Source organism: Ursus arctos, unplaced genomic scaffold (genome assembly GCF_023065955.2).
Source record: "Ursus arctos isolate Adak ecotype North America unplaced genomic scaffold, UrsArc2.0 scaffold_25, whole genome shotgun sequence".
In the NCBI taxonomy this organism is placed as follows: domain Eukaryota; kingdom Metazoa; phylum Chordata; class Mammalia; order Carnivora; family Ursidae; genus Ursus; species Ursus arctos.
This window is the reverse complement of record NW_026622930.1, coordinates 27,617,446-27,641,488: the sequence shown is the minus strand read 5'-3', so window position 1 is coordinate 27,641,488 and position 24,043 is coordinate 27,617,446. Positions and strand designations below refer to the sequence as shown.

General features: G+C 38.9%; 1 protein-coding gene across 2 annotated transcripts in view; it reads left to right on the top strand.

The window, feature by feature from the left end:
- Positions 1-24,043, top strand: part of PSEN1 (presenilin 1) — a 70,762-nt gene that overhangs the window by 40,970 nt on the left and 5,749 nt on the right. For both annotated transcript variants that reach the window (XM_026519570.4, XM_026519569.4), the window contains exons 6-10: positions 3,526-3,593; positions 4,171-4,391; positions 9,037-9,135; positions 15,326-15,412; positions 18,401-18,574. In XM_026519570.4, coding sequence (XP_026375355.2) covers positions 3,526-3,593; positions 4,171-4,391; positions 9,037-9,135; positions 15,326-15,412; positions 18,401-18,574 — 649 coding nt within the window. The remainder of the gene's footprint in view (positions 1-3,525; positions 3,594-4,170; positions 4,392-9,036; positions 9,136-15,325; positions 15,413-18,400; positions 18,575-24,043) is intronic.

Genomic DNA, 24,043 nt, shown 5'->3' with positions numbered 1-24,043 from the left:
TTTTTGCAAGATGAGAAAAAAAGCCTGTTTTACCACCTGATGTTCTAGAAAAAGGGGAAGTGCTATTTAGTCATCATCAGAAGAGGCTTTGAATTCAGGTAATAATTCAGAAAATCATAACATCAGTGACCAAAAACCATTATTGCAGTCAGAGGGCATTTAATATCTTTACAATATGAAGAGCACTAATAAATCATTCAGAAAATTATGAACATGAACATTATAGAACATTAGAGCATGTAGCTCTTGATCTCAGGAGGGTTTGAGCCCCACATTGGGTGTAGACATTACTTTAAAAAATAAAATCTTAAAAAAAAAAAGAAAATTATGAACATCCTAATAAATTTTTAAAAACCAACCCAGAGGAATTACAAAGGAAATATAGATGGCCAGGAGAGAGACAGAGACAGAGAGATGTGTATGTATGTTTCCTCAATGGTAAAAACAGAAGTATATTAAAATAACAACATATTCACCTATTGACTTGGTGAAGATTAATAGTCTTTTTTTGTGAAATCACTAAACCAATATATATCAATAGTCAGTAATTAGAAAAAGTTTGTATGCTTTGATTCTATAATTTTGCTTTCATGCTATATCTGAAAGAATCTGAAATGCAGAAAAATATTTGCATGTGAGGATTTTTATCCTAGCATAAATTTTAATGGGAATAAAGTGGAAAACCATAAGAAATATGGAATAAGGAAAGGTTAAATAAATTAAAAAAGGCTAAATAAATAAGAAAAGGTGAAATTGTGGGTTCGTCCATATATGTAGAATATTATAATTCAGTCATTTAAAAATCATATTTTCAAAAAGTATTTGGTGTCATGAGAATGTGTCTGTTAAAAAAATGTTGTAAAAAGCAGAATGCTAAACTATATTACTTGATTATAATGTTGTTTAAAGGCCTTTATACATGCAGACAGCAAACATGCCTGAAAAAGCACGTTAATAACAACTTTGGTTGTCACTGGTCAGTGGGAGTGGTTTTCTCCCTTTAGTGTTTCTATATCTTCTCAGTGTTATACATATATGTTACTTTTGTATTCAGAAAAGTACTTTTCTTAAAATAAACACTACTCCATGTTCCCTTGCTGAAAAAAACAAGGTGAAGAGCATTTCTCAACAAAGATGAGAATTTCTAGTATTCAGTATTTACTTTGGCCTTTAAGTCAGAGCTTAATACGGAGTACCAGTGTACATCTCCCACTTTGTAAAACTGTTCTGTTTTGTGATATTTTATATATTTTAGTTTTGTGACTTGGATTATCTCTGAAGCTGAGTCTTATGAGCACGACGGGGTGGGATACACACAGGGAGTTCCTTTCTGCTTCAGCTTAATTGGGTTTTTGCAGATAAAGATAGAGTATGGGCTCCCTTTAGGATATTTTGCTAAAGTTGAAAATTTTGAGAGGGAAATGTACAAGTGTCTTCAATTTACTTTTATATGTATTAAGAATAAAAAGGAAGGAGAGATGGATAGAAATGCTACAAAGCAAGTACAGCAAAATGTGAATGGTAGCCGTAAAATTCTTTACATTTTGCTGTGTGTTTGGAAAAAAACTTGTTTAAAGATTTTTTTTTTAAAGACTTTATTTATTTATTCGACAGAGATAGAGACAGCCAGCGAGAGAGGGAACACAAGCAGGGGGAGTGGGAGAGGAAGAAGCAGGCTCACAGCGGAGGAGCCTGATGTGGGGCTCGATCCCAGAACACTGGGATCACGCCCTGAGCCGAAGGCAGATGCTTAACCGCTGTGCCACCCAGGCACCCCTTGTTTAAAGATCTTATTTATTTGAGAGAACGAGAGAGAGAACGAGAGCGAGAAAGAGCATGAGCAGGGGAGTAGGGGCAGAGGGAAAGGGAGACACGGAACTCGATCCCGGGACCCCGGGACCATGACCTGAGCCGAAAGCAGACGTTTAACCAACTGAGGCATCCAGGCACCCCTTGAAAATTTTTATAATAAATTATTAGGGGAAATTTTTGTGGAAGAACACTAGAAATTAAGTTTTTTGTATTCACATAGTCGATTTAGAATATTCGAATGTCCAAAGAATACCAGCTTCCATGTAAAGGCATTCTTTTAACCTTTTCCCAAATTGTGCCATTTTATGAAGCTGTTTTAAAGAAAAAGAGACAGGAATAATTTTTAAGAAATCTTTTCTTTCAAAGGAATTAATAATTACAGATCACCTTGGGTGATCAGAACAGAACCACAAGAGAAAATTAACATACATTTTAATCACAACTAGATTTTGATAGCTTAGAGCCTGATTATTGGAACAACTGGATCTGGGAGGTGGGTGTGGGAGGGGTTTTTTTGCTTTGTTTTTAATGAAGACAAAACAATATTCCTGTTAAGAGATGATGTCTAGGGGGTGCCTGGGTGGTTCAGTCTGTTTAAGTGTCTGCCTTCGGCTCAAGTCATGATCCGAGGGTCATGGAATTGAGCCCCACATCGGGTTCCCTGCTCAGTGGGGAGCCTGCTTCTCCCTCTCCATCTGCACCTCGCCCTCTTGTGCTCTCTCTGTCAAATAAATAAATAAATAAATAAAATCTTAAAAAAAAAAAAAGATGTTTGGAAAAGTTGGTTAAATAACCCCTTCTGCCATTAAATAGTAAACTTCATTGAAAGATTAAAGCATATACTGGGTGTATCCACCTCAAAATAATTTCAGTGTTGGTTAGAAATTGTTTGACAATTTTTTGTGCTTCTCCATTCTGTTCTTAAAAACCCCAGGCTCCCTGAGTTGTATAGTATTTTCCCAAATACACCCATTACATAAAATTACCATTTAAAATGTTCATCTTGTGTAACAGATTGCAAAAGTCAAATCTGATTCTCTCATATGCATAAGCTATACTTGAGTAATAGTGACTAATATTTACATAGCGCTGTATGAATTCTGCATGATAAGGATGGACTGACTTACAGTGTTCCAAAGAATTTTTAATATTACTACTTATTAATGAACCATATAAAATAAACTTTAGAAAGCGTTATTATATTTACTGAAACTTTAGATTCTGAATATGATTTTATCAAATGGCTATATAACTTAAAAGTCCTATTTTTTAAATACAGTTAATGTATATATACATAATTCACTTAGTGGACTATCTGATTTTCAGTTTCATTGAATTTTATTCAATTTATTTCTCTTTATTTCAGAAATACCACAAAATTTTTCCATTGAAAATATTGCTGCTTTAAAGTTTAAATGTTGACTATTGGCTCTGTTGATAATTTATTTTAGGATGCATTATTTTAAAAATGTCACATATTTCTAAAGGAACAAGGGTCTATATATGTCTTGCTGAATTTTCTGTTTTCTTTTCTGAGTAGTTTGGTACCAAAGAGTTCCACTATAAGTATGCACTGATCCCGAAGTCAGCTTGAGTTCTGCCATTTGAAAAAAATAACATATACAGAAGTAATATGTTATTTTTGAAGTAAGAAATTTGCCTTTCTTTAGGGTACGGAATCTGTTAATTATATTGAAATGCTTTCTTTTCTAGGTCATTCATGCCTGGCTTATTATTTCATCTCTGTTGTTGCTGTTCTTTTTCTCATTCATTTACTTGGGGTAAGTGGTATTTGATCTGTTTTTCAGAAACTAACTCTGTTTGAGCTGTATAACTGTCGCTTAAAGCCATGTACTTTGTTGATGAAATACTCTTAAATTATGATTATTTCCATATATAGTTTGTACGTGGTGTGTTTAAGACTGGTTAGTATTATAAAATATATATATATTTTTTCATGGCTGCACTAAATTTTATTTTATGAAAATAGCACCATACGTCCTAGCTATAAAATTTATTGTGGATGTTTAATTTTTCTAATTTCAGATATTTTAAACTAGCGTTTCTTTCCGTTGTGGCATTTTAAGTGGTATATGGCCTTTTTTTAGTTTTTGTACTTAATTTTACAGCTGTGATCTATGATACTGGTTTCCCATTTATGAATGATACAGAGTTTTCTGTTAAAGTAAGCTTAACTTGAGGGGAAAAAGTGAATTTTAAAAAAACTGTTAAATAAGATATAAGATATGGTAAAAATATGAAGGTAGGATATGAATATCTGAGGGAACCATAGCTCTAAACAATGTTTTGATGAAAATTACTGTACATATTTTTAGATTTCTGTTTAATTTTTTTCAGGGAAGTGTTTAAAACCTACAATGTTGCCATGGACTACATTACTGTTGCACTCCTGATCTGGAATTTTGGTGTGGTGGGAATGATTGCCATTCACTGGAAAGGACCGCTGCGACTCCAGCAGGCATATCTCATTATGATCAGTGCCCTCATGGCCCTGGTATTTATCAAGTACCTTCCAGAATGGACAGCGTGGCTCATCTTGGCTGTGATTTCAGTATATGGTAAAACTCAAGACTGACATTTTGTTCATCACAGAAGTACCTCACTGGTGTGTTTCCCTTCCTTTTCCAGTTATCTTGACTTAGGAAAGTGATAACAGTTACATCCCATAGCTCTTCAGTAAATAATTAATTAGCTATAGTGTATTTTTCATATAAAGATTTCCATGTTTTTGAGGTTAAGTTCTTTAAATATATTTTCTGACTGCCCCCCAGTTTAAGCTAGTGATGGATTAGTGGAAGGATCCATAGACTGCCAGTCAGAAGACTTAGATTTAAATCCTGTCTCCACCACCAACAGTCTTTGTGACACTAACAAAGAGCCTCAGACTCTTTGAGCTTCAGTTTCCTCATTTGGAAAATGGGCACAGTGCTTCCCAGAGCTGTAAGAGTTCACAGCCTATGTTGAAAACACACATAAAATGCTCAATCAGTTTTTAAATCAAAATTAGGATGCCTTCTTGGGGCGCCTGGGTGGCACAGCGGTTAAGCGTCTGCCTTCGGCTCAGGGCGTGATCCCAGCATGATGGGATCGAGCCCCACATCGGGCTCTTCCGCTATGGGCCTGCTTCTTCCTCTCCCACTCCCCCTGCTTGTGTTCCCTCTCTCGCTGGCTGTCTCTATCTCTGTCGAATAAATAAATAAAATCTTAAAAAAACAAAACAAAACAAAATTAGGACACCTTCTTTTTATAAGGCAGCTTAGGTAGAATTATTCTTTTAAAAATAAAATTTATTTGGGCAGCGTGAGATTCAAATTCATTAACAGCCAGCAGACATGGGTTCCAAACAGGGGGTGCCTGTATCCTTGCTGTGAATGACACAAGCAGCTGTATAAGCGTGTGCTCTGTGGCTGTCACCCTGCATGAAAGCCAAAAAGAGATCCACATCCACAGGTCAGTATGTGGTCTCTATATTATAATTTTATCCCTGTTCAAATGCTTATTAAAATGTCAGGTGACCTGTAGTAGGAATCCTCATCACCCCCACTTGATTAATGAAGAAAAAGTCCATGGAAATAGAATTAAATTGGTTCTGTTCTCATATTTGAGCAAACAGTCCTAGAACTACAGTCATGTACTCTCTGTGTCTTCCATAAAGACCTTAGGTGATACAGTTCTCGATGGTTTGCAGAGTCCTCATTTATTATTTGCATCACTTTTTCTGGCCAACTCTGGCCCCCATCCAGTCAGCAACTGGTAAATATTTTGCAGTCAGAGGTTTTACTAATATGTTCTTCTGTTCAGTGCCTTTTTCAACAGCTGCAGTTTGCCTTTGCCTTCGGAGGGACACACTGTATCTTTACCTGGCTGCTCCTGAAATTCATCCGCAGCCCTACCATTGCATACAGTTTTTGTTGGCTAGATCTTAACCACATCTAGGGTTCTCCGGGAGCGCAGATAGAGCATCACATCGACGACACTATCCTCTGAGGAGACTCATTTGACATATTCATTGGAGATGTACAGATATTCCCACAAGAGCTCAAAAAAAGGGGGTAGACATTTGCCTGTACATAGTACAAGGCTTTGCCCCTCCCCCCCCCAGTTGAATTCCTGAAAATTGTTTAGTAAGCTAGGGGCTTCTGTATCTCTGACACTGTCACGAAATAGCAACAGAGCCTCCCTGCACCCACCATGTTAAAGCAAGCGCAGTATCTTTTAGGCCTTTTTGGGATCTGGAGGCAACATATTCCTCATTTACAAATTTTACTTAAGCCTATTTATACTGTTACAATTTGGCCCATCTTGAATTGGGGCCCCGTACAATAAAGGGCTCTAGAATCTGTCCAAATTATAAGAGAACAGTCACTTCCGTTCATGTCCCCTCCAGAGAATCATTCACTGTAGATGCTATAGCAACCTCCTCTCACATCTGAAATCTCTGGACCACCCATGATGATCAGAAGTTGCCTTTGGATTCTGGTGTGAGAAACTGCCCTCCTCAGTCCCATGCTGTACACTGTTAGGGAGGCAGTTGGAGAGTGCATACTGAGCTCTCCTAGAAACACGTTCTCACAGGCCCTGAACCTGTGAAGCTCCACATCCTTCTGTGGGTCACGGAGGCAGCATTCTATAAGCTCAGGCCAGCTACCAGGGCCTCCCTGCTAATGTTACCTGCAGGACAGAGCTAAGTTTGGGTCTTCTGGAGTATCACATGTACAAGAGAGGTGGCCTCTTCTGTCCTCGGTCTCTTGCTGTTGACAGGGTGCTAGAGGAGCTCACCACTCTCTTGGACCTGTGGCTACCTGGGGAGCCCTGTGAGATCAAACAAGTGAACAGCAGTGGGAGTTCGTATGCCTTATGGACAGCATCAGAATTCCATGGGATGAAGCTTCCTGAAGAGCTCCTTCTTTTCATTACCAAATCCAGACATCCTTGATTCAAAGAGTGGGATCCAGGGGTCAGCAAAATTAAATGAACATTAGCCAGTCATCTTATCCTAGCCAACAGTTGGCTCTGTCTGTGCATTTTTACAGACTCTTGGGCCGTTGCCATGATTTAGTCATCTGGTTCCGCCAGTAATAGCAACAGCAATTACTTATCCAAGGTTTTCCTCTTTGAGGAAGAAGACTACGAGACTCTCTGGCCTCACAGATACTCAAAATATATATCAAAGTTACACATGTCTCTGTACATACTAAAGCCACAGTACAGGCCTCACTTTATCCACTGTGGACTTCCAGACATTGTTAATAGTGCCCATCTCACCTGTAAAAGTATACAATGCTGGGCTCTTGAACAGGAGTTTCCGTGGGACTTTCACCGTCCCTACCAGCCTCGGGCTACAGACCTCACAGAGCACCATTGTGACATACTCAAGCAAGTTAAAATTTAATTAAATGGAACATGACATATTTCTGTCATCAGTCAGACATCAGAAGTGAATTATAATAAAGAGTCTGGTTCTGTTTTTTTATGTTCAAAAACCAAAAACCATGTGCCAGTTCTGGAGACAGCCATGTCTGGTTCCAATCCAGGCTCCTCTCCTATCATTTATTGGCTGTGTGACTCTAGCACAACGATCAACCCTTTAAGTCTTAGTTATTGTGAAGATTCAATGAAAAAAATACATATAATACACTTACAACAGTATCAATAAATGTCAGCTATTATTTTTTAAAATACACAATCCTGTAATCAGTGCAGTAATTCCTGTTTTACTGCTAACAGACCTGAAGTTCAGAGAGGTGAAGTATTTGCCCAAGCTTACACTGTTTGATCTAGAATCTGAATCGCAAGTCCAGTATTCTTTCTACTACATTATACATATTACAGTATTTCTCCCATCAACACTCTTTCTTCCATGGGTGACACAAGTGATTATTTCTCCAAACCTTGGAGTTCCTTTAAAGTAAGACACTTCTTTGTCCACTATTCAGAGTAGTGATTCCCAAGTCCCTTTTTACAACGTGTGAAGATTTTTTAATTTGTCACACACGTTCTAAAATTTTTTAAACAAAATTCACTTTCATTCCTCTAAAAATAAGGGAGTTTATCATTTAGCACTTCTATTAGGGGCGGTATGTCTTCAAACCAAGATAGTTACAGACATGCAGCTTCAAACAGGTTGAAAATCTCCTTATCTCAGAGGGTGGCAAATCTCCCTTTTCTCATCCAAAACAAATCAAAATGGAAGCGTTAGAGCAGAGAATTCTTTGTGTGTGTATTTTATTATATTAGCGGTAGTCAATGTAGTATTCAAGGAGACGTGACCACTTGCAGGTGTGAGGGCTTTTTTTTTTTTTTTGCTTAAATGCATCTAAATGATGGTGATGTCAACACAAGCTGTGAAGTCTTCCTTCACAAATTCAGCTACACCTGTTTTAATATTTTTAAATGTTTGAAATTTTCTGTACTCTATATTCTGAATTTTTATGGCACAGAAAATGTAAGAAAAATTGCAGTTAATGGAAAGAGATGGTGGTAGAATCAAGAACAGTTTAGGCAAATTGCTTCTGTTCTGAGCTGCTGTTTCTGTAGAATAAGCCACTTTTCAGCACCACATGCATTCTAAGACCTGGTATTGTGAAGTGCTTTTGACAGAAGTACAAAAGAAATACTAAAAGGTTTTTATGCAAAGATTTATTTTGTTTTGTTTAAATTTACCGTCCTTTAATTCAGGTACATTCCCAACGCAGTACATACGCTATTTTTAAAAACAAGGGGGAATGAGTCTCTGTTACTCTGCTCCTCGTATTTTGAAAAATTCAGTCATCCCCTTTATTAAATTCTTCTTGTTGTAAAGTTTCCATCTGTGGCTCATAGATACGGTTTGTTCAGAAATGGCTTGTCTTTGTTTCTTCTTATTGGAAATTGACAACTGCTCTAGAATAGTTCTGTCTTGTCATTATCTCTGCCTTTTCTTCAAACTGAGAAGACTTATTCCTGGAACTCTGTGATGATGCACTGTAAACTAACCAAATAGGCAAAACTAAAGTAATTTACACAGATCTTCTGTATAGTTTCGTGCATTTTGTTTAGGTTGTTTTTCCCCCACCAGTTTACCTGCTGTTTATTTCATATTCATTCAGCATCTTCCTTTGTAAACAAGACATTAGCTCTTTTCCCTTGGTTAATTCCTCCTTAACACGCCCATTTGTAAGTTTGGTCAATACATTTTTCCAGATTTTTTTTTTCTCTTTCTAGATTTGGTGGCTGTTTTGTGTCCCAAAGGCCCACTTCGTATGCTGGTTGAAACAGCTCAGGAGAGAAATGAAACTCTCTTTCCAGCTCTTATTTACTCCTGTAAGTATTTTGGAATGATGTTAAATTAGTACTCAGCTTAGAATTTATAGAAACTCAAACACATGCAATTATAGTTATTATCATGATAATTTTTCTCATCGTGAATGCATAACATTAAGAGAACTTCTACATATCCTGTTTCCTTGCTAACTAGTGTCAGGGGCACCTGGGTGGCTCAGTGGTTAAGCGGCTGCCTTCAGCTCAGGTCATGATCCCAGGGTCCTGGGATCGAGACCCACGTCAGGCTCCCTGCTCAGCGGAGAGCCTGCTTCTCCCTCTCCCTCTGCCTGCTGCTCTGCCTACTTGTGCTCTCTCTCTAGCTCTCTGCCAACTAAATAAATAAAATCTTAAAAAAAAAAAAAGTGCAGAATTGAAAGTGTAGCAGTGGTAGTTGAAACTTTGGGAGCGGATGAGTGGTTCAACAAGAGTGGATGAGAAGAGGATGGCAAGGAGAGAACTTTGTCAACTCCTGTGTTTAGAGAGTGAGAAAATGAAGAGACAACAACAGTAAAGGGAAGAGAAGAAAACTGGCAAAGTCGGGATTTTTCACTTAACAATATCAGGACATGTTTTCCATGTCAGCATGGGAAGTGGCTGCATAGTATTCTATATGGGTACTCAGAAAAGGGTGTCCTTGTTGATAGCCCTTTAGATCATTTCCATTTCTTTTTCTTTTTCTTTTTTCTTTTTTTTTATTTTAAAGATTTTATTTATTTATTGCTCATTTATTATTAGAGAGAGACAGCCAGTGAGAGAGGGAACACAAGCAGGGGGAGCGGGAGAGGAAGAAGCAGGCTCCCAGTGGAGGAGCCTGATGTGGGGCTCGATCCCATAATGCCAGGATCACGCCCTGGGCTGAAGGCAGACGCCTAACGACTGCGCCACCCAGGCGCCCCATTTCCATTTCTTTTCTATCACAAACAGTGCTTGCAGAGATCATCCGTCTTTGTGAAATTTTTTGTATGATACATTTTTTAAAAACGGAATTGCTAAGTCAAAGCATGTATGCTTTTAAATTTTGATGGACCCAGATTGCCTCCTAAAAAAGGCTGTACCAGTTTGTATTTCCTTTAGTAGTGTGAGGTGCCAGTTTCCTTACACCTTCAGTATTACGTGTGTGTGAAACTGAGAGGCAAAAATAACCTTGTTTTATTTTCATCTTGGCTTATTAACTAATAACTCTTCGTGATTATTTGTACTTTTTTTCATGTTTTTCTTAGCTATATATTTATATTTCTTGTTTTGTGACTGGAAATGATATTCTTTTCCATATTTTCAAATTTTTTAATTACTCAAGTAATATATTAATGTATTATGCTGGAAAAAAATTAAATATTGTAGATAAAGCTAAATTTCACTATAACTGTCATCCCTAATCTTAATACATTACCAAGCAGTTACCCTGTTATGAGTTTGATGTATCTTTTGTAGACTGGGGGGGGGGGTTGCTATTTTTCTATTGGGTTATTGGAAAAACAGAGTTTCAAGAAGGAAGGAACATCACATGCTCTAAAAGAAGCCAAAGATGTGGACTAAGTAAACCGTGTAGAATTTGGTGCCTTGGATGTGTTCAGTGACATTCAAGAGAACAATTCCAGTAGAGTGGTAGGGCCAGAAGCAGTGCTCCAAAGGGAGGGCCGTGTGTCTGTGGTTTGCTGTTGCTGGCAGTGGAAATTACTGTGTGGGCAGAGAATGGGTGGTGAAGGAGGAGAGGTACAGTAAACATCACCTGCTACAGAGATTCCTGTCGCACAGGCAGAGCAGTGGTGACCTGAGGGGAGAGCAGGCCTGAGGAAAGGTGTTTCCAGGAGATGGGGATCTAATTGTGTTTCTAAGTGTGAGGGGAAGGAGCCAGTGGAGAAAGCCTTTGAAGAGACCAGCGAGAAGGAATGATTAATGGAGCAAGGTTATCAACAAAGCAGGTAGAAATTGCTCTGAGAGTTCAGGAAGAAGAATTAGAACAGGGAAAGACTTGGAAGGAAGGAAAAGGAAGACAGAAAAGCAGAAGGTAGTGAGACATAGTGAAAGAGAGAGGTAAAGTTGAGAGCATGTGGTAGTTGACCTTCATCTTTCTTGTGAACTCAGTGTGATATCATCTGGGGGAAGTGGAGAGGCAAGGACTGTGGTTGTATGTGGAGAAGTCTGGTCAGATGTTAGAAATAAACTCATTGTCTGGAATGCAAGGATCTTTGTTTTTCTCTTTTTCCAATATAAATTTGTTATCATGTGCTTCCTGTGTTTTTTGGCAGAAAAGAGCAGGTGAAGTTTTGAACATCAACATTTTCCTCTTACCATTTGGGTGTGAGCTTCTTATGTGTTACTCCTAGAAATTAAAATCAACTATGTATTTGTGCATACACAATGTTCTGCCAAATGTTGATAGTGAATGCTGGGTGGAAGTAACTGAAGTAGCCGTCAAAGGGAGCACTTTCAAATAATTATGGTACATTCATACAATGGATAATTGTATAGCCATTAGAAAGAACGAGGTAGCTCTGTATATGTCCAATTGTTTTTTTAATGTTAAAGATTATATAGTAAATACAGAAAGCAAGATTTAGGGGTGCCTGGGTGGCTCAGTGCTTAAACATCTGCCTTTGACTTAGGTCGTGATCTCAGGGTCGCGGGATCAAGCCCTGCGTCAGGCTCCCTGCTCAACAGGAAGTCTGCTTCTCCCTCTCCCTCTGCCAGCCCCCCTCCCGCCTGTGTACTCTCTCTCTCTCTCAAATAAATAAAGTCTTTAAAAAAAGAAGAAGAAAGCAAGATTTAAAACAGTAATGCGATATCCTATCGGAAGAAGGGAGGTATGTTTGGATGTCTGTGTATATAAAATCCTGATACATTTTAAGAACTGACAAAAAGCTAATAGTGTTTACCGCTGCAAAGTGGAATTTAGAGATTGAGGTAACTTTTATATTTTTCTTTATACCTTTCTCTACTTGTAGAGTTTTAATTGTACTTCGTGCTTATTTTTTTAAAGATTTTTTAAAATTTATTTGAGAGAGCACGAGTTGGGGACAGAGGGAGAGGGAGAAGCAGCCTCCCTGCTAAGCAGGGAGCCCAATGCAGGGCTTGATCCCAGGACCCCGAGATATGCCTTGAGTAGAAGGCAGACGCTTAACCAACTGAGCCACCCAGGCGTCCCTGTACTTTGTGTTGTTTTTAAGAACTTAATTGTGGATGTCAAAGTGGAGGGATTGTGAGTTTTTAAATTATTCTTTGTGTTTTCATAATTTTATATTGTTTTACTGTAATGTCTACTGTTATTGTCACAATAATGTGGTGTAACAAATCACCTTAAAACTAAGTGCCTTAAAAATAGTCATTTACAATGTCTGCAGGTCATTTGACTCAGTTGATCTGACTTGGCTGTGGTAGCTTTGCTGCGTGTGTTCCCTAGACATGTTCTTATTGGGTAGAGGAACAAGAGAGCAGCAGCATGGCCTTAGGCTTGCTAGTAGCATGCTGTCATCTCTGCCACATGCAAAGATGAAGCAAACCACATAGTTGAGGCCTTCTTCCCCTCCCCCCACCCTCAGGAAGAGAAGGAAAACTACATTCCATTCACAGTGACACCATGGCAGGCATGTGGGTGCAAGAGGGCTGAAGAATTAGAAGTAGTTTTTCAGTCTGCCACATTAAACATGTATATGAATTTATACAGTAAATAAACATTTACTCTGTTGTTTTAAAATATCATTCATATATAATGTTTTTTACAATTCAAGTCTGTTGGATCTGATGGAGAGCCCCTTGTCCTGGGAAACAGGGCTGCCCCTTTGCCCGTCGTACAACACGAGTTTGTGAGGAACCTGGTGCTAAACCATTCGTAGTGAACTGCTTCTTGGTTGGGGTTTTGTAGGTAGCAGAGAGCTCCCTCACTGCAGTCTATTGAAAGTCAGCCTTGGCATAAGAGTTTGTAAAGAAAATATAAAAATAAAACCACACACAAATATAAGCATTAACTTTATACCTTCTGTGTAGATCAGGTGAGTTCAAGAAAGCATCTGTTCTCATGAAATACTTAATCTGTGGTGGGATTTTATAAATCACCAAGTTTGAGAGGGATTTTTTTTTTTTAACCAGAATGTTTTGAAAGCTGTTTGTTTGTTTGTTTATTCATTTTTAAGATTTTATTTATTTATTTGTCAGAGAGAGAGCACAAGCAGGGGGAGCAGCAGGCAGAGGGAGAAGCAGGCTCCCTGCTGAGCAAGGAGCCTGATGCAGGACTCAATCCCAGGACCCTGGGATCATGACCTGAACTGAAGGCAGATGCTTAACCGACTGAGCCACCCAGGCTTCCCTATTTATTTTTTTAAAACAGCAGTATTATTTGTCAGTACTTTTTCCCTGCTGTAGAAATAAACACAAATATGAAAAGTTTTAAATCTATCTTGACTATTTGCTCTTTAAAAAATGCAGTCCGTTGGGGTACCAACGACCATAGATTGGACTCAGGTTTTTGCTGCCATTTGGTTCCTGCCATGGCCTTATATGTACACGTTTATATGTATTTTTGTACTATCGTGGGTTATTTTTGGGATAAATTCCCCAAAAGTGGAATTCCTGGGTCAAAGAGTTAATGCACAGATAGTTTTTTTTTTAACTGAAGTATAGTTGACATACAGTCTTATAGTAGTTTCAGACATACAGCTTAGCGATTTGATACTTATATACATTATGAAATAAATAAGCACCATGGTAAACGTAGTTACCATCTGTTACCTTACAAAGTTATTATAATATTATTGACTATATTCCCTTGCTGTACTTTACATCCGTGACTTATTTTATAACTGGAGGTTTATATCCCCTTAATCCCCTTCACCTATTTTGCCCATCCTCCCCTCCACTCTGGCAGCCACCAAACAGTTTGTTCTCTGTATTTATGAGTTTGCTTCTGCTTTGTTTGTCTTGTTTATTTGTTTTAGCATAATAGCATAAACATCTAGGTCCATCCATGTTGCAGATGGCAAGATTTCATTCGTTTTTTCTTTTTTTAGATTTTATTTATTTTAGGGGCGCCTGGGTGGCGCAGTCATTAAGTGTCTGCCTTCGGCTCAGGGCGTGATACGAGTGTTCGGGGATCGAGCCCCACATCAGGCTCCTCTGCTGGGAGCCTGCTTCTTCCTCTTCCACTCCCCCTGCTTGTGTTCCCTCTCTCACTGGCTGTCTCTCTCTGTCAAATAAATAAATAAAATCTTTAAAAAAAAAAAAGATTTTATTTATTTTAGAGATAGAGAATGAGCGAGCAGCGGGGGGGGGGGGAGGACAAGCAGACTCTGCGCTGAGTGCGGAGCCCAGTGTGGGCCTGGATCCCACAACCCTGAGATCATGCCCTGAGCTGAAATCAAGAGTTGGATGCTTAACCGACTGAGCCACCCAGGTGCCCCAATTTCATTCTTTTTTATGGCTGAGTAATGACATATGTAGTTTTGTTAGATGTTACCAAATCCCTTGAGTAGGGGCTATATAGGGGCTATTCCATTTCCCATCCCACCTGTAATATATGAGAAGCACCATTTTAATGTATTCATGTTGTCCTTTAACTAAAATGTGACAGAGATGTGTGTATTATATACTTAGGTCCATATGGATATATATGTATTTTTGTAGAAGGGACATAGAATAGGCCGGTTGATTATTCCCTTTATGTTTATTGCTTTTAACCTTTTTTTTATTCCTTATATATCACAGTTTAGCATTATTGAAAATCCCAGAGGTCGGGCATCCTTAGAATCAATGATTATGTGATGCTTTTGTGAGTGCTGGTTTGTTCTCCAATTTAGTTCCAATAAGTAATCTTCATAAGTGATTTTCATCAGTGATTTCACATTATTTTAAAATATTCAGCTAGTCCAGCTGTTTTTTCAGTAGGGTCTTGCTGGCCTGAACAGTTTTCCCTCTGGTTCCTTTTCAGGGACTGGAAATGATGAAATTTATGGTTTTACAATAGCAGCTGCAGTTTGAAAGCTAGAGTAAATGCTCAGTTTTAGAATTTTTTCTTTAATCTGCCAAAATCAAAGAAAATATTTTGTGGTTTTTAATATGCATTTACTTCTGATTGTTAAGGATTCTCAAGGCAACATTAAGAAGATTGGTGATCTTTGTAGAAAGATAATGGCCTGTTCTGTATTCCTGTACTTTCTGTGTTTCAAGTTCTTACATGGACTTTTATCTTTCCCAACAGCAACAATGGTGTGGTTGGTGAATATGGCAGAGGGAGACCCAGAAGCCCAAAGGAAGGTACCCAAAAACTCCAATTATAATGCACAAAGTAGGTGTCTTTTATTTGGTAATTTCCTGGTTTTTCCGGGTCATTGTCCTGTTATATTGGTAACAGTGAGCTATGAAGCAATGATTTTAACTTCTGTCTTTGGTCATGGACTCTTGAGAATCTCCTGGAAGCTGTGGTAATACCCAGTAAATACAGATAAATATTTAAGAAGTTCGGGTGCTCTAAACCCAACCATATAGCCAAGGGACCCTAGGTAAAGAATTTCTGCCATTAAATACCATTAATACCAGTGTGGAAAGGTTCAAGTTGAGGCTGTGATTTAAAAAAATAATAATCTTGCTCTCCAAACCTGTAAAAATGAGAGCCTCTTGTCCGATGTGGCCAGGGTAACTTAAATATAATTTGACTTGAGATGTGATCATGTTTATGCCAAGAAGATAAAATATTCCACGGGGACATTACTTTCTGGAAGGGGATAAAACTGATGATCCAGGCTGGGAGATCGAAAGGCCCCTTGTGGATACACAGAAGATGTTCAGGGAATCATAAGTTAGGAGTTGTTAGAGTTGGAATAATGGCACAGTAAGAAATAGTCAAGAAGAAAGGAAACTTTTTAAAAACAAAGAGCTAACCTTAGAGGAAGCTGTGAAATAGGCAGAGCAAAGATTGGTGAGAGAAGAAAAAGGGCCTTAACTGGGTTACTGTCTGTCAGGAAAAGGAAAGCTCAGGTTTAAAGAGCCATGAAATCCGCTGAGTTAGAATTTGGGTAACGGCAAAGAGCGCACTTTGAACTGGGAATTCTGCAGTGAGCAAGGCAGCAGAACCGGTAGGAGACCTGGTGGAGAAGAAGGAAGTACATGGGAAACAATTGCTACAAGTCTGGCTATTGTGTTGATTTGTGTTAAGCTAAAGACGATTAAAAAGATGAGTTGTCTATGAGTGTGTATGTGAGTATGAGTGAAAAAGATTTTATTCTTTCGACACATTTTTTCTAAAGATTTTTATTTATTCATTTGAGACAGATACAGAGAGAGAACATGAGCAGGAGGAGAGGCAGAGGCCAATTCCCTGCTGAGCAGGGACCCCCAGGGTGGGGCTCGATCCCAGGACCCTGAGATCTTGACCTGAGCCGAAGCCAGATGCTTAACCATCTGAGCCACCCAGGCGCCGCTTGACAGATGTTGACTGAACACCTGTGTGCCTGGTATTTTACTAGGCACTGGAAATGCAGCACTGAACAAGATATCCTATCCCTTTGGAGCTCATAACCTATTTGGACAGACACAGATGTTCAACAAATAATTCCATAAATAATTCATACAGTTGTGATAAGCACTACAAAGGAAAAATATGGTTGCTATGAAAGTTTACAGTAGAGGAATTTCATTTACTCTGGAAAGTCAGGAAGGTTTCCCTGAGGAAGTGATAATAGGTGACGACCAGCTGACAAGTAGAAGAACTTTCCAGAAGAGGAAACAATGGGGAAGGGCCTTGAAGTTAGAAGGAGCTGGGTGAACTTACAGAGTTCCTCAGTGGGAGTGCTGTGGTATTTTGGGTGGGCAGTTCTTCATTGTGTGGGGCTTCCCCTCATTGCAGATTATTTAGGATTTCTGGCCCCTCACTAAATGCTAATAGTGGCTTCGAGGTATAGCAGTAGGCAAAAAGCCCTCCATCCTAGATATATCCAAACACCCCCTGGAAGGGAGGTGCTACCCACTGGCTGAAAACCACTGTGTTAGAAGAACTAGAAGTTGGATTGGAGCAGAAAGACAAGGGCTCCAAAAGGGGTGGCTTGAAAGGTTCTCAGGTAGGAGTAAGGAGGATGGCGCAGAGCTGGGACTGCTGTTTTTATTTATAAATCTTAAGCTTATATGATTTCATAAACTCCAAACCATGGAAGATTCAGGATTTGTGAGGACTTGGTTAAGAAAAAGAATACAAGTTACAAATACAGAATTGCTATGGCCTCCCTGAAGAATTCCATGTAAGTGAGAGGGCTGAGGCGTGCAGTCTGCATGGTAAATCCACCTCTGTGAGCATGTTTTACTTTTATTAAATGTAATAATAAAGGAGAAAAAAGTTATCAACTTCACTTACGTATTTTAATTATCTTTGATGTATGGACGTTTCTCAGGACTATCATGTTATGCTCACAATTTTGAGTCTGATTGATAGTCATTATAACAAAATGACCCATAAAAAAATTCACCCCCCGCTTGCCTACCCCTCCCAATAATGGTCTACTTTTTGTCTTAGTCACTAAATCCACAGGTGAGTGTCATCAGTTAGGCTTTCAGATGCCGAGATCAGAAAAGCCAACTCCGTTCCTTTAAACGAAGAATTCCGTTCTCTCATGTGACCAGAAGTCCTGAGGTGTAGGCATTCGTAGGGTTGGTCAGTTTTATGATCCGGTGGTGTCATCAAGGGCCCAGATTCTTTCTGTCTTCCTGCTCTACCATTCTTAGGTACAGGTTTGGTTCTCAACCCACTGCTTCTCATGGTCAGAAGATGACAACTATAGTTCCAGGCATTATATCCACATGAGACACCATCCAGGGCTAGAAAGGGGCTGTTTGTTTCTTCCTTGAGTCTCTCTCAAAGAGTGAGAAAAATTTCCCCCAAATTCAGAGCAGACTTTGCCTCACCACACATTGGCTAGTATCAGCCCCACCCGTAGAGCTTTCATTGGGAAGAGGAATGAGATTACCATGCTTGGCTTGGCCTGATCATGATTTACCACCAGAGTCGTGTGTGTGTGTGTGTGTGTGTGTGTGTGTGTGTGTGTGTGTGTGTGTGGTGGAAACCCAAACAAATCAGGACTCTGCCCTCAGGAAACAAGGAAGGAAATGGTTATTGGTCAAGCAACCTCCAGGCACTTTTACAGCTTATGATTTGTGATTTAAGAGCCAACTAAACTAACCTAGTTACATGACAGTTGGGTAGGTACCATTTCCATGTAGCTTTCTTAAAGGTATTAAGAAATTTTTCTAAATATTACAGAGCTGTAATTTCCACTTTCTCTTGAAGGCACCGAAAGCGGGACCCAAGATCCTGTGACAGAGAGCGATGATGGTGGTTTCAGTGAAGAGTGGGAAGCCCAGAGGGACAGTCGCCTAGGACCTCATCATTCTACGACTGAGACACGAGCTGCTGTGCAGGAACTTTCCAGCAACATCCTCGCCAGTGAGGACCCAGAAGAAAGTACGTGCATTTCTCTGCGTTGAATAGTCATGGGTTCTTTTACATGCTACGTTACCAAACTCTTAAAAAATAAAACTAATGGAAAGTGTTGCGGTCTAATTCTGAATAACAGAGTATAGCTTTTAGTGGGACATACTCATAGTTGTTGCTTTTCTCATAGTTCAGTTTGTTAATGGGCCAAATTCTGCCCCTGAGATTTTTGAAAATGGCCAAATGAACTTTGGCATTTGTTTTATAAGGTAAAAGATTTTTTGAGAATTATTATTGCAGTAAGACTTCATGACTGCAATATTTGTGTACAAAAATTTCATTAATTTCATTAATGTATTTCCTCTTTGCTGTGCAGAGACCTGTGGATTTGAATGTTTCAGCCTATATATTATTCCCTTTGCTGGCAAGCACTTTATTTTATGAATTTTTAAAGAAAATCAAAGGGTTTTAGGTTATGTGGGGAAATTCAAGCATTCATTCAGTGTCTAAGATATGTTGGCACTTCGATTTCCCTTAGCACTTGGGGCTTCTTGGGAATAATATCAGCCAGCAGAGCCCCTTGGTTAGGGCTCAGTCATCTTTTCAGTTAGTCTTAAAGGTGTGATTTATTAAGAGATTAATACATTTTCTAACTAAATTATTCGTGAAGTATTTTTTTTTCTCACAAAAGTGAAGCTCTGGATTAAAATATAGTGAAAATATTAAATAGTTTTAAAGAAACAAACACCTAGATTTCTTACCTTCTTTATTTACTGATCACTAATTATTACGATCTGACATTATCCTGCAGCTTAAGCACAACACTTCTTACAGCTCAGCCTTACTCTTTTAACTGGGTCAGAACCTGGACATATCCTTGACTTTGGTGCTTGGCCGAGTTTTGCAGATGTTAGAGCCAGCTACAACCTGCAACTTTCACACTCCAGGGAACCTAGACATAGTTGCCTCGTCTTACGGCCAGGCTTGAGCTTGTCTTTGCTGGTATATTCTCTGCCTGCAAAGTTACCACCGTAATTAGGTTGCCTCTTCTGTTCCTCTCTTTTCTCAAGGGTGCCTACAGTCAAAAGAAAGAAGTATTACAGCTGTTGAGCATAGCGGCAGCCTGACTGTTTCCTGACTGCCCTTGCAACTTGAGTGCTGTCTCCTGATCACCTCCTCATGTGCTCGTTGTCTCTAATGTGTGTGTGTGTGTGTGTGTGTGTGTGTGTGTGTGTGTGTTGTTTTTGTTGTTGTTTTTTAAGGAAAACCCAGGTATTGCCCCTCCTGGTGTCAGAATAATATTTTCTTTTTCTGGGACCAGTATAAACTAATAATTGACATTCTTTCATCATCTTAGCATCCAGTAACATAACAGTCTTGGACTTTATTATTATTGTTGTTGTTGTTGTTGTTATTGTTATTATTAAGTAAGCTCTACAACCAATGTGGGGCTTGAACTCAAGACCCGGAGATCAGGGGTCCCATGTTCTACCAACTGAGCTAGCCAGGCACCCCTATTACATTAATGTTTTAAACCAGACTTATGGTTACTTATAAAAAAAATCTCAGTTTATGCTAGAATTAGATTGTAAAAGACACATATTATCTTCCAGAACAACCTTTTAAAAATCAGCATTTAATCAGAAAACTGAATAGTTTTTAATTAGAATTATAAAGTATTTTTATTCAATGTGAAGGCAGTTGGTCTTCCTTCTGGTGACTTTAAAATATACTTCCCTCAAACATCATGCCAGTAGCAGGCTCATCCTAAGTGTACTACCAATCAGGAGACTTAAAATTTGTCCACATAGTGCAATTAGCCTGTTGTTTTCAGGAATAGAAATTTGACTCCTAGAGATTCTTTTCTGTAACCTCAAGGGAAGTGAGGAAGATGAATTTTACTATTATCTTCAAAAGGAAGAAGAGATTTTAGTAGTAAAAAGATAAAATAATACATTTCAGGAAGTTTTTTTTTAAGATTTTATTTATTTATTTATTTATTTATTTAGACAGAGTGAGAGCATGAGTGGGGGACGGGCAGAGGGTGAGGGAGAGAATCTTCAAGCAGACTCTCTGCTGAATGTGGAACCCGATGAGAGACTGCATCTCAGGACCCTAAGTTCATGACCTGAGCTGAAACCAAGAGTTGGACACTTAACTGACTGAGCCACCCAGGCGCCCCGTCAGGCAGTGTTTTGTTTTTATTAAGATTTAATTATTTATTTTAGAGAGAGCGAGCTCGAGAGAGGGAGGAGGGGCAGAGGGAAAGGGAGAGACAAAGAGTGAGAGAATCAGTCTTCAAGCAGACTCCCTGCTGTGCACAGAACCTGATGTGGGGCTCAGTATTACGACCCTGAGATCATGACCTGAGCAAAAAACCAAGAGTCAGATGCTTAACCAACTAAGCCACCCAGGAGCCCCCCACCCCCCACTTTTTTTAAGGTTTCATTTTTTTTTTTAAGATTTTATTTATTTATTCGACAGAGATAGATAGCCAGCGAGAGAGGGAACACAAGCAGGGGGAGTGGGAGAGGAAGAAGCAGGCTCCCAGCGGAAGAGCCTGATGTGGGGCTTGATCCCATAACGCCGGGATCACGCCCTGAGCCGAAGGCAGACGCTTAACCGCTGTGCCACCCAGGCGCCCCTAAGATTTCATTTTTAAGTAATCTCTATACCCAGTGTGGGGCTCGAACTCACAGTCCCAAGATCAAGAGTCGCATGCTCCACCAACTGAGTCAGGTGCCCCTCAGGTAGTTTTTAATATGTTAACATTTATTAAAAAGATAATAGGAAATATTTTTATGCTGTATTTAAGCTAGGCATATATTATGCTGCTAGAGATTGTTCAGAGAAATCTTACAATTAAATATTCATCATCATTCATTGTCTTTACTATGTCTTACGTTTGGTAGACCAGCAAATGCTCCTTTTAATATTAAAGGAACACCATATTACTTGAAATTATTTTTCAGAGTTGATAAAAAAACAACACGATAGAAGGCCTAGACTACCATTAGCAAATAGCAGTGAAATACCAGCAGCCAATCTTAGCATTAACACTTGCCAGTAGAATACTGTTCATTCCTTTTGACTAACTTAAGCAATTTCCAGTGCTGTAGTTTTAGTTATTTGCCTATGGCACATTTTGATTGAATAAATCGAAAGGAGCTATTTAAAGAAAAATTCCTGAGCAATAGGATATTTCTTAGGTTTTTATTCTGATTCAGTTTCTTCTGATTATTGGTGGATAAAACTTGACATTTCAGTAAATGCCTAAAGAAAAAAATTGATGGTTACTTGTTTCCTTACTCTAATTTTGCTAATAAATATAACTACACTTTTCTCTCCATTAAAATGAATTCTGTGAAGTATAACTATAGCATTTGCCATAATATTGCTATTAAACATAAGCCTGTTCTTAAATTTTTAAATATTTATTTGTTTAATTAATCTCTGCACCCAGTGTGGGACTTGAACTCATGATCCCTAGATCAAGAGTTGCACACTTCAACTGAGCCAGTCAGGCACCCCTAAACATAAACCTTTTTTTTTTTTTTTTAAGATTTTATTTATTTATGTGACAGAGAGACAGCCAGCGAGAGAGGGAACATAGCAGGGGAGTGGGAGAGGAAGAAGCAGGCTCCCAGCGGAGGAGCCCGATGTGGGGCTCGATCCCGGAATGCCGGGATCACGCCCTGAGCCAAAGGCAGAAGCTTAACAACTGCGCCACCCAGGCGCCCCCCCTTAAACATAAACCTTTAAATGAAACAGTGAGGCCATGATTTTAAGCTTGATTTGATACATTATTTTTGTTTACTTTTTTTTTTTTTTTTAAGATTTTACCCATTTATTTGACAAAGGGAGTGCACAAGCAGGGGAAGAGGGAGAAGCCCCCGCCGTGCAGAGAGCCCAATGTGGGACTCTAACCCAGGACGCCAAGATCATGACGTGAGCTGAAGGCAGGTGCTCAACTGACTGAGCCACCCAGGCGCCCTATTTTTGTTTACTTTTTGATAACTTTAGTATATTCACAGAATTGTTCAGCCGTCACCACAATTAATTTTAGAACAGTCTCATTATCCCAAAAAGAACCCATACTCTTATCTGTCCAGCTCTCCAATCCCTTCTGTCCCCCCATTTAAAATACATAATGCAATTATTTTTATCATTTTCTTATAGCACTTAACATTTGAAATCAGTCTTTTTAAGGTTATTTGTTTAGCCTTTATATGTGCCAGGAACTTTTCCTGTATTATTTTTTAGCGCTTGATAACAACTCTATGAAATAGCTCGTAGTCCCCGTCTTAGAGCCGAGGGATTTGAGGATTGAAAAATGTTACTCAGCTTGCTCTGGATCACACAAGTACTTAAGTAGCAGAGCTGGCCGGTTCTGTGCACAGGAAACTGGAGAGTGTGTTCATCAGTCTGGGAAGGTTAGCAGTTAGGTTGACGCTGTAATTCCTGGCTTCAAATTTCATGGGTCATGCGTTTATCTTTTCCACTAAGGAAGACTTTGCTCGGCTCCCACAACTCAAGAAGAACACTGGTTTCTCAGTAATATCTGATTAACCAGCAATCTGCCCCTTTCTCACCCACATGTGGAACAGACCGTACCTCTCAGGGCCCTTCACCTCTGTCTCCTGGAAGTGGTTCTCCAACCCAGACCAGGCTCAAACTGCAGTTGGGAATAGTTACTTAGCAGGAAGGTAAAAACCAGTTGTAAAGATTTATGGATTAGTAATGGACTCCAAAGTTAAAACGTATCTTTTGAATCCACTGTTTAGCATTTCCTTAATTATATATTGTCTTGAAAAGAATTTGAAGGGAAAAAATGTTTGATAACAGAAAACCTAGGGCCTTTGTTTGCATTTCTTGCAAGTTTTAGGATCAGCTTGTCAATGTCTGCAAGCTGATGGAAATGTAAGGAATTTTGAATATCCAAAACAGTTTTGAAAGAGAAGAAAAAATTGGTGGATTTACACTATTTGATGTCAAAACTCACTCTAAAGGCATAGTAATCAATTCAGGCACAACGACGGGCATATAAATCAATGGAACAGAATTGCGAATCTAGAAGTAAACCCTTACATTTATGGCCAGTAATTTGTACAAAGGTGCTAAAATGATTCAGCGGAAGAGGATATAATCTTTACCACAAATTATGCTGGGACAATTAGATATCCACATACAAAAGAAGGAATGGAAACCCCTGCCTCACCCTATCCGTCCATCATACACACAATCAAAAATGAACTCAAAATGGATCATAAACTGAAATGTAAGTGGTAAAACTAAAACTTCCAGAAGAAAACAGAAGAAAAACTTTATGACCTTGGGTTGGACAGAGTTCTTCAATACAACACTGATACATAGAAGAAAAAAATTGATAGACTGGACTTCACCAAAATTAAAGACTTTTGCACTCAAAAGATATCATTAAGAGAAGAGATATTTGTACAGCCAATTTCATAGGATTATCCATTGATGGATGACTGTATA